At 28.3% G+C, this 20,893-nt stretch overlaps 1 protein-coding gene across 1 annotated transcript; it reads right to left on the bottom strand.

Annotated features, from left to right (window-relative positions):
• Positions 1-1,439: 1,439 nt before the first annotated feature.
• On the bottom strand, positions 1,440-7,329 carry LOC107404886 (vicianin hydrolase). The gene is made up of 13 exons (XM_060814847.1): positions 7,135-7,329; positions 6,933-7,002; positions 5,024-5,082; positions 4,785-4,860; positions 4,357-4,434; positions 4,153-4,240; positions 3,799-4,051; positions 2,881-2,996; positions 2,568-2,782; positions 2,422-2,453; positions 2,174-2,276; positions 1,949-2,057; positions 1,440-1,765 (listed from the first exon to the last, which is right to left on the bottom strand). The coding sequence occupies exons 1-13, from the start codon at positions 7,294-7,296 to the stop codon at positions 1,597-1,599; spliced, it is 1,530 nt and encodes a 509-aa protein (XP_060670830.1). The 5' UTR covers positions 7,297-7,329; the 3' UTR covers positions 1,440-1,596.
• Between the last annotated feature and the right edge of the window lie 13,564 nt (positions 7,330-20,893).

Here is a 20,893-nt window from a genome sequence, read left to right on the forward strand (position 1 = left end):
CGCACTTCGGTAGCTCCCTCCACATTGATGGTAACATCCGAGCTAGCCATCTTGCCTACTTCCACGTTGCACCAACGATATGCTTGAGCAGCAATTGGCTCTGATACCAACTGTCACGGGCCTAGCTTTTCCAACACTCCCGTGCGGCACTTAGCACCTCCCTTGCTAAGTAAGCCTTGCTCACAAGCTATGAAAATGCGGAAGCTAAGAGTGAGAGAGTAGGAAGTAGGAGAGTTTGAGAGAATGTGGAGAATACTTGTATTGCTAGAATACTTGGATTCTTGGATGTGTTACAAATGAGAGACCAACCCCTTTATATAGAGGGCTTGGCATGTAGGAAAGTTCTAGATATGTACACATGTCACCTATCTAGTTATGGTTCTAGATTATTCTAGGGTTATGTACAAGATATTTACATGGAGTATTCTAGAGAGATTCCAATCTACATAAGTCTAGGTTGCTCTTGAATCTTCTAGAATATTCCGGGCTTCTCTTGATCCTTCATGGAGAGTGTGGAGTCTTTCGGTTAAACCTCAAGGGTTTTACTCCTTTTGCACGGGACGTGACACATGTGTGTATATATATATATATATATATATATGTATATTAGCATTACTCGGTGCTTTTAAAGTAATATGTGCTAAAATCTATGCCAGCTAACTTCCCAATCTCTCCAAAAATATTAGCATTGCTCGGTGCTTTTAAAGTAACATGTGCTAAAATCAACGCCAGCTAACTTCCGAATCTCTCCAAAAATCAATCGTGTTCCACGTATTGGGTTTCTCTTGTCTTTTTCCAATGGAGCAATGTTAAAATATGCATATACCTTTTTCCCATTACAACTCCATAAAGGTTTTAGATAGAATGGTTCCTAATTTAACATCATCACTGTCTTTCACGTGGTTGAGTTTTTTTTTTTTTTTCCTTTTTCTTTTTGGTTTTTTATTATTATTATTATTTTGTTTATTGTTGGCATATAGTTGCATTCAGTGGAAGAAATTAATCGTCCGCCTAAAGACTGTGTACTCTATATGAATAATCACACGCACGGAAAATTCATCTAAAAATTTGAGAAATGTGTTTGTGGGAAAAATTAACTTTATGGCGGAAATTAATCAATAGTATTTCAAAATGTAATATAGATATATAAAACAATTATATGGTACAAATATCCGTAGTTTTTTATTGTATGGATGTTCATAATTTTTGAAAAAAATATCATCTTTATATAATAATATTAACAATTTTGATTTTTTTCAAAAATAATCATTTTTATAGACGTTCACATGATAAAAAAAAATGCAGACGTCTACATTATAGAATGATTATATATATGTATTTGTATAGCATGGAAGAGCAATCAAAAAGCTATAAAACAAGTTCACATTTAAAAGAAAAACTGAATGTTAAAAAGAAGTTGACGATGAAAGGGATAGATATTAAACTAAACAGCCATTAATTGATATTACTAGGAGATCATACTGAGAGATACACGTACAAAATAGATAAGAAATCTCTTAGTGTTTCAGATAGTTAGATAGTGGAGAAAGATGATTTTCTCCTTATTTAAACTTTGGCCTCGATCATCATTGGCTTTCAGTGAAGGAGGAACCTCTTGTACCAATACGCAGAGTATTTAAGGTATCTTTTCAAATTATTTTTGAAATCTACATAAATTAGGCCAAATCTAACGGTATATCCAGCATCCCATTCAAAATCGTCAAAAAAGGCCCATGAATAGTACCCTTTCACGTTGGCACCCTCCCTGCAAAATTAAACCACCATGTATCAAAATGCTTCTTCATAGTTAATAAAATATCAGTATAATATTATCAGATCAACTTGATTTATAAAATATATTGATTGATAATTTTATTTATTTTTCTTTAATTACTTCTAATTCACTATACTTGTTTCCAAGTGCATGATCATTAATCTTTGTACTTACTTGATGGATTGTAAAAGATAGAAGAGATGGCCATGGAGGTATCTTATCCTTACAGCATCCTTGAGGGCACTCTTAACAGGAAGGGTGCTATTATTTGCCTCTGCAACACCTGCAGCAGAGAAATAACTTTTACCTTTACTTTGGACAAGAAATGTGGTAATTAATAAACACAATTCATCGAGCTTTTTCAATTCAAAATGAAAAAAAAAATAAATAAAAAAATACCATTTTCAGTAATGTAGATGGGTGGGTTTTTGTAATTATTCTTGATGTATAACATAAGCTGTTTTATTCCACTGGGATAGATGTAAAGCCAGTTCAAAGCAGTCTGTGAAACCCATTCAAATCATACTTGGTGTTAGTGAAATAGCATATAATTAAGTATACATTTTCAAAGGCCAATTAAACAGTACTAGATTTTTATATTTACAAAATTCATAATCAAAATAAAAGCGGCAATGAGAGAGTAGTACCGGTTTACCAATTGCGAGCCCATTTTTCACCGCTGTGGCAAGAAAGTGATTTTATATGTTACTAGAAGTTGCATAAAACATTGATACAAAAATATATTCATGAATATAATTTGGGCAAACAAAATATAGAAGTTTTTATAACATACCAGAGAGAGATGCTTGCATATCAGTATAGTAACTATGGTTGGAAGTAGTATAGCGATGAGCCTCCACATAATTGCTTGTGTAATAGTTCACGCCAAGGATATCAATTGAGCCTTTTAGAGAGTCCGATTGAGCCTTTGTGAATTTAGGCAGCCTACTTCCCAACAAAAACCTCATGCTTCTGGGATAGTCACCATACGTAATTGGATGCAAAAACCTACAATAATAATAATAATAATAAGGAAAATGAATAATTAGGGAATTAGTATCCAAAATTATTCCTCGTAGATGATGGAATTTTCATGTTTTGCTCACCATCCCAAAAAGAATTCCAAAACTGTAGAAGCTGCCTTTTGGTTTGCCTTGGTTGGATATTTTGCTTGAAACCAGTGGGTAACTAATGTAATCCCAATTTTACCCTTCTGAGATGCCTGTATATACATATATATATATATATATATATATATATATATGTATGGATAATTATATTTGTCAAAGTTTGATACCATTGATAGTAAAATGAGGAATTTTATTTTTTCATATATGATATCATATTTGTATTTTCATATAAAATGTGATATATATGCACGACTAGGGTGTTTAGCCCGTTCCTTTCTTCACTTAATTTATTTTATTTTAAAAAAAAAAAAACCTTTATTATTATATTTTTTGGGTCAACCTTTCTACAGTTAAGTATGTCACCAAATATATTGCCAAAAAAATAATAAATTATGTCACCAAATATATCGAATTGTATAATAAAAGAATATTAACTTGGATCGCGATGTCATGAATTTTACAAACAGACTTCGCTAATCAGAGCAATTCAATAATTATCTACTTTTGTGATAAAGTACATTTCTAGCCAAAAAAACAAAAAAGGGGGAAAAAAAAATGCCGGCAGGAAAATAATGTGTCCCCATGGACCCGCTCTGAGCTAATCATCAAGTGCATTTGGGAAAAAATAAAATAAAATAAAATGCATGCATCATAATCTTGTCGTTAGCGTTTAAAGTTTTTTTCGTTGAGAGTATTCAAAAATGCATCCGTGGATTATTTATTTTACCATCAAAACGTTTGTTATTAATCTTTAAATTATTCTAAAAGTTGAAAATTTAAAAATATATTTTTGAATCATATATTAATATAGTAAAATATTAAAACACTAAAATGGTAAAATCATATATTAATTTAAATCTGAGAGTTAAAATTATTTAAAGACTGGTTACAAACCTGGTATTTTTGCTTGTAAAGTTGGACAGCAGCGGCATGAGAAAGAAGTAAATTATGGGCCACAAGATAAGGCTCTGTGGCCGAGTTGCCAACTGTACAATTTCCCACATAGCTTGAGCATCTACCGGGTGCAAATGTACCCCCATTGTACCCGTTTATGCTAAACGAATACGGTTCGTTCAGGGTGATCCAGTACTTGACCCGGTCACCAAATGTTTTGAACACAAAGTCTGCATAGTTTTTGTAGTCTTCCCTGCCCATTCATATTTAATATTAATTTTAATTGTAATAACATAACCATGATTTATCTTGGGTTTATAAATTTATCACTTTTTGGCTCATTTTGTCACTTACACAATCTTTTCGCTTCTAAATCCACCATACTCATCTTCAAGTGCTTGTGGAACATCCCAATGAAATAATGTCACAAAGGGTATTAATCCTATATACATAAATTACCAATGATTAGTGTATATTGGAGCTAAATTATTTTGTGAATAATTTTAGTATTCATTTATATAAATTGAGTAAAAGAGAGAGATGGTGAGGGATGTGGACCATTGGACAGCAGCTCATTAATAAAATTGTTGTAGTACTCAATTCCTTGGTGGTTCACTCCTCCTTTTACTTTTCCAGCTGTAGCAGACAAGAAAACAAAATATCTCTGTAAAATATCATGATTTAATCAACAAAATATCTCTGTAAAATATCATGATTTAATCAACAAAATATCTCTGTAAAATATCATGATTCAATCATTTTGCAGTTATTATATGTTTAAATTAAGCAGAAGATAATTTACTATACATGGGCGGGATCCACATGAGATATGTTCATTTTGGCAGAGTCAAAGTCATGCACATTTTACATATGCTTTTTTTTTATAAACAAATATTTTATATATGATTTAATTAAAGTTTTTAATTAGGTGAAAACTTCATATGTAATTTGAAAAGTAAATATTAATGTTGAATTTGTGATCTTACTTGGTAATATTCTAGACCATGAGATGGAGAATCTGAAGGAGTCTAGACCAATCTTTTTCATCAGTTTAATATCGCTCTGTGCAAAAATAAAATTTAATTGCATTTGTTGTGAAATAAGGTAATAAATTCAGTTTGTTGAATATTAATAATCAGTAATTTAATTAAATAATATATAACATAATGGATAACTATAATTTAATTAAATTCTATATAACATAACCGAGAACTATATAACCTACCTTATAACGATGATAGAGATCATCAGCTATGTCCCCTGTGCTTCTATCAGATATTTTTTCTGCCATGCCATCATGTAAATTTATCAACAAACACAATGAAATCAGAGAACAACACAGAAACAAACAAAACGAAAATATTAAAAAAAAAAAAAATCAACGCTAGGATTTCGTCTATTGGACCAAATCGACATTGTCTATATTAACAATTTAACATATACAAACAATTTTTCTATAATTGGAAAATCTTTGATTTTGTTAAATAAGAAATATTTTTGTGACAAATATTAATAATTTCAAATTCATTTTTTAGATTTAAATTAAAATTAACATTCATTTATTACATTAAATTGTTAAGAATTCACCACTTAAACATTTTTTTTATTTAATTCATAAAAAAGGAGAGATTATTTTCCAAAAAAAAAAAAAAAACAAAACAAAACAAAACAAAACAAAAAGCTAACTGAGAGATCTGGGTTATAAAACCTGTACATAGAGTTAGTTATTTAGGATTCAAGACAAAAAGTTGAGTATGATTGACCGGCAATAGATTCATTTTGAAATTTTAATTTTTTTAAAGTCAGATTTTTCTGATCTAATGTGTACATAATTTTACTATAAACAAGGGAGCACGTCAGTACATTCAAAATAGTGCACGTGAGTACACATGTCTGGCTAATTACATAATTACGTATAGTCTATTAGTTATGTCTATAAATTATATACAACTGAATTACATAATTCATCATAATCAACAGGTTACATGAGACACTTTATAGCAAAATTATAATATATATATATATATATATGGGGGTAAGGAATTTATAAAAAAGAACTTATAAAAAGAGATTTGTAAAAAAGAGCATTCACAACTATTAGATTTACATATTTTGGTGATTTGACTATTGTAGATCTTATACTTACCATTATTCATAATTCATAGCAAATCTATAATATATAGATATATATAAATGATATGGTAAGAATTATGGAAAGGGATCGTGAGATATAATTTTCACAGTTATTAGATTTATATAATTTTTATAATTTAATAATTATAAATGATTAGTCTTCATCTATATTTTGTACTTGTCAAAACCGTGTATATTTATTTATATATTTATATATATATAATGAATTTGTTTATGATGTAGATGTCCGTACATTTTTATCGTATAAATGTCTGTAAAAACGATAATTTTTAAAAAAATCATCATCAAAACTATAACATAAAAATAATAATTTTTTTTAAAAACTCTCATCTTTACAAAGATCACAAAATAAAAACATGTAAATATTTGCACTATAAAATTTTTATTTATATATAATTATATGGTCCATGCTCTATAAAGGTAACGATACGATAAGAGGGACCAAGATGGTTTAATCCAAATTGGTCCCCTCCCCTCCCCCCCAAGTGGCTTGAGTTAGCTTTCTTTAATAAATTTTTTCCTCTTTTGTCTTTATTATTATAGTGTAATATGGATATGATACTACCCTATTTAAAAATATTAATAAAAAATAAAATAAACTATATGAAAAAATAATTGTTTTTTTTTTTTTTTATGTCGAAATCTATCATTGATGGACGGTAAGGATAGCGAAGAACGATGGAGGCAACAAATTTTCACTATACTTCTTCTGATGCATCATTAGTCGGAGCTCCTACACTGACCGATAAAAATAAAATGCAAAATTGCAATTTAGCCATTCTCAATATACAGAGGGCCAAAATGAAAATGAATTCTCCAACGTATATTTACATATCAAAATTTTCATGTTCTGAAGTTGAAATCCATTTTGGAAATTAAAATCCTCCACGAAAAATCCATTTGAAAAATGGAAGGAAAGTTGAAATGGTTTATCTAGTCAAGAATGAAAATGCATGATAGCAAGCAAAGAAGAGCAAGACCTGGATGTTTTCTTGTGAAAGTATCCCATATACTTGGTCCCCTTCCATATTTCAGTGCTGCTCCTTCAGACTGAAAAATTAAACCACAAATAATATATATGTACACACACATAACAATTAAAGTACTAATAATAATAATAATAATAAATATAAATAAAATGTAGATTTTATATGAATAAATAATATATATATATATATATACCTGGTAAGCTGCAGAACCAGCTCCAAATATGAAATCAGACGGAAAACTGCTCCTGTTAAAGGGCACTGAATAGTGACTGGGTTGCGCGGCTTCAGTGGTTGATAAGGCAAATGCTAGTAAAACTAAGAGGCAGAAGTGGAAAAAATCTCCAATAATTGCCATGTTGGTGGCTTTGCCCTGGATGCCCTCCAATTCATTTGTATATATAGAGATATATAATCATAAAGGTCATACATGGACCGTTGGATAATCACGTGGAAATTGAAACTAGTACGTCTATATATATACATATATATTATATAAAATAATTTTGACATTACGATAGTCTTTTTCGATCAGAATTTTTTTTACCCGTATTTTCAACTGTTTTAAAATTAAGATTTAAAAATTTTAAAAAATTTTAATATTTTAATATATATATATATATATATATATATAAATTTTATCTATTCAAACAATTTAAGAACAAATAAAAATTCCTATAGTAAAATCCATCAAAACAACTTGATAAAAGATTGATTATATATGCATGGTATGGTAATTTCATTTGAAAATTGAAAATTATTAATATTTTCAACAATAGAAAAAATAAGGATAGATCATGACTTGAAACTAAGAGCATTTTCAACAGGGATATGAATTGTAATAAAATAGCATACCATATAAATAATATGAACATTGTTTTATGAAATTGTTTCCCATGCAAATGTATGTGTCGAGTGAATTTTAAGTTGGCATGGTATAACCATCATCAAGGTAAACCTCTACTCTTTAGGAGGTTGTGAATTTTATTTAAAAGCAAAATTTTTTATAAAAATTTATTTTGAAAAATTAAAAAAAAAATTAATAACAAAACAGTTGATTAATTAATAGCCTTTTTGCATTGTGGCACCAGGAGAAGAATTTTTGAATTGCCTATCACTATATTAGACATTTATACTATATAAATTTCAACACTATTAAATTATATATCATATAAATAAAAGTTCACATCTTACACTAAAGATGCTCCAAGTACTAATTAATTATTTTCCAAAAAAAACTTGTTATTATTATTATTATTATTATTATTATTATTTATTGTTTCAATTTGGAGGGGATATTTTTATCCAGTTTGATGTTTAATTCTTCGACTTGAAGATGTATTCTTATTGATTGTACTATTAAATCAAGCCTACTGAATCATCTTCACATATTCCAAACCAATTTTATTTTTTACCACTTCTAACATAGATTCCAAATACAATTAAACTACGTAAATACCACAATTGGATTATGATTATTATTATTATTATTTCTTCGTGCATTTATGTTTCTTAATATCGTTCACCCACAAAAAAAAGAAAAAAAGAAAAAGAAAAAAAAACATAGTTCTCTAAATAAATATAAACAAACAGAAGTTTAATCAAACACGAGAATCATGATTCAAACTTTAATGTCAGGTTGTAAATTTGATAAACACTAGTTTTGTGTCAATCTCAATTACGAATCTGATACCATAAAGTTCGACCATATATTTATTCTATATATTGGATAATTACGTGCAATATCATAGTTTTTGCCCCAACCATCAAGGTTTCAAATATGTGATGTTACAACTTTCCAAAAAAAAAAAATGCTCTGGCCTTTAGGGTAATACACATAGACACCTGGCACTGGTATGTGCAGGGGTGGAGACAAAAAATTTGACATGGAGGGTCCAATTTGGGATGACGTACAATTACACGGTGAACCCGATTCAAATGGAAGGGGATATTAATATGGATATAAAGAGAAAAATAAATATCTTAAAATATGAGGAAAACAAAATAATAGTAGTCAAGTTTTTATGAGTTTAAAAATCTATATAAGTAGCTTTGTAGACATTTCAATGACAAGATATAGGTTGATGATAATTTCAATTTGAATCTCTATAATTTTTTGGAATAAATAATTTATATGTATATTGACCCCAAAAGTTAGAATTTTGTAGTTTAATATCTTAAATTTTTAAGATTTTACCATTTAAGTCTTTAACCTTTTAACTTAATAATTTGGATACTTAATTTTACAATTTGTTTTAATGTTGAATTTATTTGACTTTTAACTACCAAATTTAACAGCTTTCTTTTGTAATTAATATTAAGCTATATTAATTTTAAAACTATAAGTTATTCAAGTTCAAAATATCAAAATTATTTTTGATGTTTTGTATTTTAATACCCTTTTATTTTTTAAAAAAACTGAATAATTTATGTAATTGATATTGAATTGTTTTGATTTTAAAATTAAAAGATGTTAAATATACGAAATTTTATAATTTGCTGCATTTGAATAATTATTAATTTTAAATTTAATACAATTTAATAAATTATATAAAATAATGTTAAATTCTGCTAATAAAAGTTAAAAAGATCTATATTGTAATAAATTAGTAATAAGTTAAAAAGTTTAAAATGTAAAATTTTAAAACTAAAATATGAAAGTGTAATTAATCTAAAAAATTATATATCAGTAATTTTGGATGAAAAATTTAGAAACTAAAATATCAGTATTTCAAAAATAATAATAATAAAATTAATTGATTAATTAAAAAATCAATAATGAAAGGAGGGCAGAGAAAATCAATAAAAATCTCACCCACCGTACTTTTATTTCATGTCTCACCGAAACCATAAGAAAATTTTTAAAAAATCTAATAAAAAAGAATAAAAACTTAAACAAAAATCTTCTCGGTGGGTCAATGTTCAATCGCTTATAATTTTACATTGGGATTTTGTAAAAGTTAAACAAGCTCTAATTACATCCTCTCCCCTTTTTACTCCTTTTTTTTTTTCAATTAAAAAAAAACTTAAGCTACGTTTTGGTATACAAGAATATGCATTCCTTTAAAAATAAAAATAATTATTCATAAAAATAAAAAATAAAAAAATAATTAATAATTTCTATTTATATATTTAATAAAAATATTTATTTATAATTAAGATTTAAATTTTATAAATATTTTATTTTTCAAAAAATTCAAATTTGATAAAAATTAATTAAAAAATTAAATTTTATATTTATTTATATATTTTTAATATGTGATAATCAATTTAAATTTAAATATAATTAAGATATTTTAAAGTTTATCCAAATTAAAATATAAAAATAAAAATTTTGATATTTTAATAAAAAATTGTTATTCTTTTAAATAGAAACTTATATATTCTTATATAATAGCTATTGTCAAATTTAAAACTTGCCAAATATAAAAAAATTAAAATCTATAAAATATAAATTCTATTCCTATATTTATTTTATAAACCAAACATACACTTAGACAAAAAAATTACATTTCGTAATCCCACATTAAGATTTATTTTACTTTTATTGATGCATTTAAAGTAACAGTAATTAACCCAAAAACATTTTAGCTCATTCATTATTATCTATTTGTTATAAGCATTTTAATATTTAAAAATACATCAGTAAAGTTACTAAAATTATTAAATTATTTACAAGAATTTTCTTATTTTGTTCAGGAATCAAGTCATATTTCATGATTTTTGATCAATTTTTTCCAACACCACTTTATTACATGGATATATGATCATTGAATTGACAATTTTTTCTTTTTTCTTTTTTTTTTTTCTTTTACGTATGCGGATTTTTTGATGATATTTGTCTCAGTGGATTGACAAAGTCCAGGATTGAGGTGTCGAAATCGATTGAATGTAAAATGTGACAAGAAGAAATAACTTTTTTATATATTATTGATAAACGTTTATTTAAATAAATGATCACGTCTTATTGAACATAGATGGGGTCCACAAACGAGACAGTCAATAGCGTGGTACAACGTGGCTTTGTGGTTATGTATGACAAAATAGAGTTGTCAGTGTCGACCATAAATGTCCTTTCATTGTTCAGTCACATTTTCAAGATGGGTCCTGCATATGATCTAATTTTATTGTTATCATAATCCCAGCATGCGTCTTTTAGGAAAAAAAAAAATAAATAAATCCCAGCATGTGTCGGGAAAAATTTTGGAAAGACAAATAATTGAAGCAATATATATATTATTTTCATTAAATCATATTTTCTCTTTATATAGATTGGCAGGGTGGATGGGGATGGAATCCGACACTTGAGACTGCAAAGTATACCAGTTTTTTATCCTTTTAATTTTTTTTTATTCATAAAAAAATTTATCCGAAAAAAATAAGTAAAGAAACAGCAGAGTTTTCTTTTCTAGTTCTTTTTCATGAATGATTTTCTTTTTCCTTCATATATGGTAAGGAAGTTCATAGGTGCTATTCATATTAATTTGTGATAAAATTTTGAATCTCCACCAAGATTTCATTTTTTGTTGTATTGCTACCCTTTCATAAATTATAGTTTGGAATTTAACATGTAATTTCTTCACATTTTCATTTAAATATAATAAATTAAATTGAAGTTGACAGTAAGCAGAAGTTTGGGAATTTTAATTTTTACTAGATGAAAAATTTTACAAGAACCTTGTTATGAAAGTGGTGAGATTTTGGAAATACTAGATAAAATATTTGCCAGGGGAGAGATGAACACGAATATGGTTGAATTATTGTGGTTAGTTTTCAAATATAATTATGGAGATGGAAGAGAATTATTGACATCTTTGTTGGATCGCAGCATCGCAGCATCGCAGCTTTATTTATTATGGTGAATAACAGCTTTATTTTGTTTAGGTTATCATTGTACCCCATCTTTCTCCATCACCTTTAAATACCAATACAGTAATTTATACCAGTGTCATACTGGACCCTTCTGCAATGCAATTATTTCTATCATATTTTTCTATTTTCCCTTTTCTTTTTTTTAACTAAAAAAAAAAAAAAAAATTGTTCTTTTATTTATTTATTTGAGAAATATTTTGTCATCTTAAATATTGCGAACAGTGAACATGTTTATCATGTAAACCACAACATGACAATGGTTAACAAAATAAATAAATAAATAACTGAAAGCCACAAGAATAGAAGATGAGGATTGACAAGTCTGGGCGTCCTGCAAGCGATTACATACCAAACAAAAATCTAAATACCAATATGTGGAAATTATGGCAGGAAAAAAGAGTTTATATGGTGTCCTTGTGTCGTTTATTTTTGTTTTTTCATAATTTTGTTAATATTAATTATTTATCAGTATTAATTGGTAATAATTAAAATTTATTATATTATCAATTAATTATAATGTAGAAGAATGAATAAAAAATTAAAAATTAATACAATTTTAAATTATATTTCATTGGATATATATATATATATATATATATATATTAACCACAGGATGCTCCCATATAGGAAATGAGTACAAACATAATTCCTATTTGAAGATTTAAACCTTTGATTAGATAAAATATTTGAGATTACGATTTACTATCAACTTAATCAATATTTTTGGACAGTTTAATTAAAATATCGAACTACTATTAATAAATAATTTTTATTGAACTTTTAACAAATAATTATAAAAAATAATTAAAATAACCAATCTAAATTATTTATTATTTGGGCAACAATGTTTATATCTATAATTTGCCAATTGAGATTTCTCGTTAACCCAGTAATGAAATCCATGTAAGCTAATTGTATATCCATCAGCTCATTCAAAGTTGTTGGTATTCGTAGGTTCTGATAGCTGTAAAACCATTAAAATATTGCTCTATATCCAGATTCCAACTTCAATTTGAATAAAAATTGCCAATTCCCTAAATAGTAATAAAAATAAATATAAATATAAAAGTTGTCCTTTCATTTATTTATTTAATTTTGTTGAATAAAAGTTGTCCATTAATGACCAAGCAAAAGTATCTCTTCATATTATCTCCTTGCCTCCTCCAGAATGCAAACATATTTTAACAACTTATTTGAGATAATATCTTTAAAAAAGAAAAAAAGAAAAAACTATTTGTTATAATATAAATTTAAAAATATTTTAAATCTAAACAAAATTTAATGATATTATATATAATTTTATTTATTTATTTATTTTCAAGATAAGTCATTATAACAATAAATTTTTTTGAAAGAAATACAAAATGAGATTGAGATCTGAAATACAAAACAGGGTCGAAGCTCGGATTGGGGAATGGAACCGCAACCCGGGATTACAACCTGGACCAAGAATCTGGGACCCGAGACCCGCATCACAGAAGAACCGACAAAGTGAATGCCATCGAAGTAAGATATCAAATATAATCCATTTACTATCAGGAAATCAAATATAATACAAATTTATAATTTGAATTTGAATTATTAACAAGTAGAGAATGTGGCTAGCAAATAAATTATTTATAAACTGCAGTGGTCATTTTTTGTCAAAAGCATACGTGTTTATATGTATTTGGATAGGTATATTATAAATTAATCTTATTCTTGATTAAAAAAATTTGTATCTATTCGAGTATTAGTATAAAAAAATAATTATTATATATTTTTTTATTCCTTTTTTCCATCCGATGAAATTAAAAGCTAGAAAAAAAGAGATAAATTTGTGATTAAGTACTAGCAGAAATTTAATTTCTACATAAAATCAGTATCATTATTTTTAGGACCGAAAAATCCGTACACCTTAAATAATGTTGTCCTTTGTTAATTTGGTTTTTTTGAATAAAATTACTTTTCTTATGGAAAAGAAAAAGAAAAGAAAGAAGGAAAAATCCATATCAACTTAAAATTACATATAAGTAAATTAGTTAACCGGGTAATTGGCACATTAATATATTTTGACATTTTAGTTCCCTTTCTTTTTTTTTTTGGTTGCATTTTGGTCTCTAAAGTTGAATTTCATTTAAAAAATAATACTTAAAGTATCATATTATATGCAGTTTAAAGACCATTTGCGTAAAAAAATAAATAAATAAATAAATTAGAATTTAAAGATCAAAATGCTAAAAAAAGAGGTTCATGTACTGAAATCCAAACATGTTTATTTTAAGGAGAAGCATGCCAATTATCCTAATTTAATCCTGATTCAACTCTCAACTTGATGTTAAAAAATAAAAAAAAAAATAAAAAATAAAAAAAAAGATATAACTTTCAACTTGGATTGTATTTAATTTTTCTGATTGAATTTTGACTATATTTGATGAATAATGCTGAAATAACCAAATTGTTCATTTCCTTTCAAAGTATTAGATAAGTTTTCAGAAAAAAGCTTTTGGGGGAGAAAAAAAAAAAATGAAAAACCAGCTTATTTAGAATAGAATAATGAGCATAATCTCGATATCAGATATCAGCTCTAAAGAACTCTAAATTATTTAGAATGTCAAGAAAATTATATATGTTGATTTTGGGAGAATTGAACGAGTCAAATTTAACTTGGAAGAAGAAAAAGTTGTAGAGCTTTATTAGCTAAGCCGGCACGGTTTCCAACCCTCCTTCTGGCTTGCTTCTGATCCCTGATACATATGCAGCTTTAAAATTAAGTTTTCTTTAAATATTATTTTAAAGCGCATGTGTTAAATTGGTATTATATTTGATTAATTTTACATCGTTGGATGTGAACGAAAACTTTTCTATTGTTGGAAGTGCATACTGTAAGGTATAATGTAAGATAAATTTTATTAGGAAAAATAGTAATAGCGATCATGTAGCTCTAACTCAACAAGGAACGTTTCCCCTCCCTAGGTGTAATGTAAGATAAATTTTATTTTCGGTGTTTATTAGGAAAGCAACAAATCTATGTTAGTATTATTTATACGTGTCCTGAAAAACAATTGGAATCACTTTCATATTCAAAGCCATAATTTGCAGAAACTTTAATTAAATGAAGACATTGGGAATTAGCCAAATAACAGAATGTTAACAGTAAACAAAATAAAGAAGTGTGAAAGGTTACAAATCTAAAGTCTGTTAGTTTCTAAGTACAAGCTTTTTTTTTTTTTTTTTTTTTTTTTTCTGAAGTACATGATACCTGGCATGACCTCGCTTGTTGGAAACAAATTTTGGAGCATGGCCTTTCTTTCCATAAGAAAATCCTCTATGTGGCAAGAAAGTCACTAATTCCTGACTTATCAACATAAGATCCTAGCAACTTCATCTTTCCCATCGTTTTGGCCTTGAGAGATCTGTCAAAAGTTTTATTATGCTTAGCAAGTATAATTTACTGGACTTCAGTATAGAACTTCTCTAACTCTGCAGCAGCAAAAATTGTATCCTATCTTCATTTACCTTTCAACTGAATAATTTCAGAATTTTATCAAACAAGAACAATAATATTAACATTTAAGAAATTATTTTTGAGCTAGCAGTGGACAAGCGTCAAATATAAATTGTTCTATGATGTAGTTTATTAAACTTCAAAAGTAGAGATGCATTAGCATCAATGTATGAACAATTATGAGCATTTGATAAGAACTCTATTTATGTTAGAGAAAAATATAAATAAAATGAAAGTCCATCTTCCATAAGTTTAATCTTTTGGGATCAGTGTTACTTTAATTTGATATCAGAGCCAAAGATCCAAGAAGTTCTGGATTCAAAACTCAACAACTTCATCTAAAAAATTAAAAACACATATAAAGATGCCAAAAAAGACAGACCTACATGTGAGGGAGAGTGTTAAAGAAAATATAAATAAATAAAAACTCACCTTCTATATGTTTAAGTTATTGGGATCAGTGTTAATTCAACTAGCACATGTGTTCATTAATAGAATAGAAGGTTCCCAAATGAAACTATAGTAGAATAGAAGGTTGCCATATGAAACTATAATGAAAGTGTTCTAAAATAATAATAATAAAGTTCTTGTTAACTTTTTCCAAACAACAAAAGTGTTTTAGAATTCTTTACTTTACTCAAAACACTGTGAGATAAGTGAAGAATGATGGTGCTGTATGCAATTTAAGCAATGTCCTTCTTTTGTTCTTCTGTCAGATTCTGAGGATAAGGTTGATCCAAAGCATTGACCACTTTCTATTGAACCAAATTTTTTTTTTTTCCTTCTATCTCCACATAAGAAAATCCTCTATGGTGAATCAGATTGGTCTTCTTTGATTACTAGAATAAATATGTTCCTTAACTACCCAAAACCCCTTTTACAACCTTAACACCTCACAGATTCTCTTGCACAAGAAAGCCAAGACAAAGAGTGTTACGAAGGAAAACTCACAAAAGAGAGAAGGGAAAGTTTGAAATTTTATTCTAGGGAGAGAACCAATACTTCTAAAAGTTGCAGAACTTACTATGTGTTTGACTATGTCTTTATACATCTAAATAACAACCTTGCCGCCTCATCTTCAAAAGCTGATATTGGTTGTTTTGAAATGTAGGTTTGTTTTTTTTTTTTTTTTCTTTCTTTTTGAACTATGTCTATTTTGTTGTTGTAGGGATTCCACTTTCAACCTTCAAATTTTGAACTCATTGAGTTCTTGGAGAAGAAAGTGGAGAACCCATAGCATTTTAATGCCAACATTCAAGAACTGGAATCATTGGAACTCAATTTTGGACCTGAAGCACTTATAGGTATTTTAATTTTGCTAAAAAGTTAAATAGATAATTAACATTTATTTGTGTTGATGTTATAATGTTAGGACCGGTCCAAAATTTCTCATCGGAACTCTAGACAAGCTCTGATCCTAGGAAAACACCACCAAATCTCCCAACGGAAAATCTGACAGTATTTCTCCTAAAGGTAGGACTTATCACAATTTTTTTGCACTAAAAACACACTTCTAAATGCACCACCTTATTCCTCCCATTTTATTACAAAATATTATCACAAATTTCAGCACTTCAAAAATTAACAGGGAACTAGTGCAAAATGTCCAAATAATATACAGAGCATTATCTAGTACAATTGAATATGAAATTTAATACAATATAAGATAAAAAAAAATAATACAAGATAGAAAGGAAAGGAAAAGCCTCTTGGACTTTCGGCAACAAACCAAGACGTCAAGCTCGCCCCCGGACGATCAACATCGACTAACTTGGACCTAAGGGAACGGAATTTAAAAATATGAGATGTTAATCATCTTAGTGAGTAACCCAATCTACTATACAATAATAAAAATAAAAGGGTAAATAACTTAGTTAATTTATTGATAAAAAATAAGTAAATAAATAATAGGTAGTTAAAAATAATATTTTTCCTCAAAACCCTCACAATTCACTCAGTTGAAAAAGTTTCCTTTTTAAAATATTTTCGCAAAACCCAACATTTTATACCCCAAAGATCTAGAAAATATTTAATTAATAATTTGCAAATAAAGAACAATAAATTAATAATCCAAAAATCTTAGTGAGAAATAATTATAAAAATAAGACTAATGATAAATATTAAATTGGAAATAAAATATTGTAAACAATTAATACGAAAACACAATAAAATTTATATTAACAAAAATGATCCAAGAAATATTTAAATAAATAAATAAAACCAAAAAATTAACAATAAAACTCAATTTAGAATACCAAAACAATTTAATTTATAAAACACTATTAAAAACACTTTAATTTAAATAAAATTCTAAAATATTGTATAACTAAAATCATGTCGTGAAAATCATATGATGCACCCACTATATATCAGTGGCGCCAATGGTACCCAGCGTCCCAAGCACCGCCAGACCGGAGGTTAAAGAAAGAAACCGGCATATAGTTGCATGGCATCCCACCGCGCCGCTGCAAACAGGCATCCCGACCATGGAGGGGGGCCTACCCTTATCTAATGGCAACCACAGGACAACCCCATAATCACCTGTGTGCTACTCACACCCACCTACGCACTCACTATATCCACCTGCATGCTAATCATATCCATGTATAAAGAATATCAGTACGTGTATGGTGCATCTAAAAAATCATAAAATCAATATATTTTTTTTTCAAATCTCAGAATCTCATAAATACCACCATGTTTATTCCATCCAATTAAATTCATAAATTTTTCACAATTCCTTTATAAATCATCGTCATAAATCTATCACATAAATTCCATCAATTTCAAATTCATCAATGAAATTAACAATAATTTAAAATAAATATTCCTTCAATTCTTCAAAATTCAAAATATAATTAAATTCCACAATTCATCAATAGATAAATACATATTTATTAACACAAATAAATTCGCAATTAAATTCAACAACAATTCAAATAAAATAAAATTCACAATTTCTTTAAAATTGGATTTCATAAAAACAAAATCTCCATAATTTATCAAAATCAAAATATGCTTTAATGCACATATACATTTCAATTTATTCAAATATTGGCATCAAAATTTAATTCACATTTTATCACAAAATCAACATAGAATAAAACATTCAAATATTAGAATATCCCAAAATATAATTAATTTAACACCCGAAAATAATTTTGAAGGTGAATCACTCACCTCGAGCATGCAATCCAACCAAGATCCTCCATAGGGTCATTTCTACAACTCACACGTGCTCCTAGAATAATAATATTACACAAGGTCAAATAAATTAATATTTTATTCGGATAAATATTACCCGATACCTGGGGGAGCTAACACAAACGGTATCCAAAATTCACAAATAAGATATCAACGGAAAGCTAAGGGGACAAGAAATACGTTACCGATCTCCATTGGACTCAACTCGATCGGAGGTGGCCGGAAATTGGACCGAAGCTTTCGGCCGAACTTCAACTTGTAGTGTCTCCCAAACGACAAGGAATTGAGTTGAATGGACCTCAAATCGAGCTCAGGAGGTCCAAAATAGGGGGAATAGTATATGAAATCGTGTTGGATTGGCCAGAAAACAACGAAATCATCAGAAATCAAAATGGGCCGCCGTCGGCTTTAGCCTCCGATCTAGGTGTGTCACCGGTCAACCAGCCACCAAACTTGGCAGCTGAGCTTGCCAAAGGTTGGGATTCACTGGTGGCCGGCCCGTGTGGCCGTTCGGTGACCGGAAAAGATGCAGCAAGGAGAGAGAGAGATTGACGGGAAGGAGAAATGAAGAGAGAAGGAGAAGAAGGAAGAAGAAGAAGAAAGGAAGAAGAAGCCTGTGGGGGCATTTTCCCACGTGGGGGAAAAGGAAAAAAAAAAAATATATATATATATATATATAAAATAATACAGTATTAAAACAAAAAAACTTTGTAGATCCATAAATTTTAAACCACATATCCATTTAGGGTGTGCCACTAGTCTATAAACTCGTGTTGATAAATAATTCACAACTATGCATGAGTCAAAACTTAATTTTGCACAAACAAAAAGTCAACTCCGACATCCCTTGGACAGTTTGGACCTCAACTTGTTTTGCCCATAACTTTCAAACCGTAGGTCCGTTTTCAATGTGCTACTAGTCTATGAACTCAGATCGATGCATACTTTGCAATGATATCCCAGTCAAAGAGAAATTTCATCCGGATCAAAAAGTCAAATTTTGACCCCTCTCGGTCAATGGCAGTCAAACCCAATCAACCTCGGTCAACGTGAAAAAAATTCCGATGTTGTTCGGGATAGGATGTTACATATAATGTTTTTTGCAAAGACATATAAACTGCTAGATGGCTTTTTCTTCCTTATATATGATGAAATTTTTAAGAATTAGGAGAATAAGAAGTGGAAGTTTATGGTTGAAAGTGTGATTGACAATGCTGCTGATGATCCTTTAGGAATTAAGAGGTGTTATAGGTTTTTCGATGGTCAGATAAGAACAAAGTGGGTGATGGATGAGTTCTCTCTTCTAGAATTTTTAATGGTCAGATAAAAACAAAGTGGGTGATGGATGAGTTCTCTCTTCTAGAATTTTTAATGGTCAGATAAAAACAAAGTGGATGATGGATGAGTTCATTCTTCTGGAATATAAGCTGGAAAATAAGGTACTAACAACCATGAATATCTTATAAATATTGTTTTTGAGGTTATATATGGTAATAAATTTATAGACTACCTAAAATTAAAATAACTTCGTACTTCTAAAGATTCATTCCTTTTACTAAAGGATATGTTTATATATATATATATATATATAAAATATATGAAGGATTCGAGCAGCATTCAAGGGGCAAGAATCATATTTGAGCCTTCTGATGTTGACTTAATTGATTACTATCTCAGGAAAAAAATACAAAAGAAGCTTGTTTACAGTCCAAAAATTTTTGAAGCTGATGTTTGTGGACAAAATCCATGACAACTTACAGTTTATTATGAGTGTATTATATATATATATATATATTTACATTTTCTTTTTATCTATATCAATTTTATTATTGACGTTGATATGTTTTGTATGTTTTTTTTCTGTCATTTGGCTTTTTACTACCAGATGCTCACATGGTCTCACCTAAGGACGATTAGTACTTCTTTACTCGAAGTACCGCGAGTCGAAAAGCCGAAGATGGATTTTGGAAAGTAGGGGGTGGTTTGAAACATGTGAAGGACAATGATGGCCAAGAAATCGATAGCATGAGGAAACTAAGCTTTTACTTTGGAACCACAACAGATAAAGCCTTAACTGGGTGGATGATGATAGAGTACAACTTCAAGAATAATAATGAGGTATTCCTAATTTATATTTAATTTCAAATATTTTGAATAGAATGGATTATAATTCTAAATACTATAGTTATTATTTTCTATAGTGGTTCTCTACAAAATTTACAAAAGTAGATTTGTGGATGCAAAAATTTACAAAATTAAAGATGTGGTTGCTTGAAGTGGATGCTATTTTCTTCAATGAGACTTTTGTGAAGCACTTACCTTGTTCTCGGTCGAATTCCATACTTTAAATTAAAAACTGATGGTTGTAATATTGTAACACCCCGTTCCAAAT

This window comes from Ziziphus jujuba, chromosome 1, assembly GCF_031755915.1.
Source record: "Ziziphus jujuba cultivar Dongzao chromosome 1, ASM3175591v1".
Classification (NCBI taxonomy): Eukaryota; Viridiplantae; Streptophyta; class Magnoliopsida; order Rosales; family Rhamnaceae; genus Ziziphus; species Ziziphus jujuba.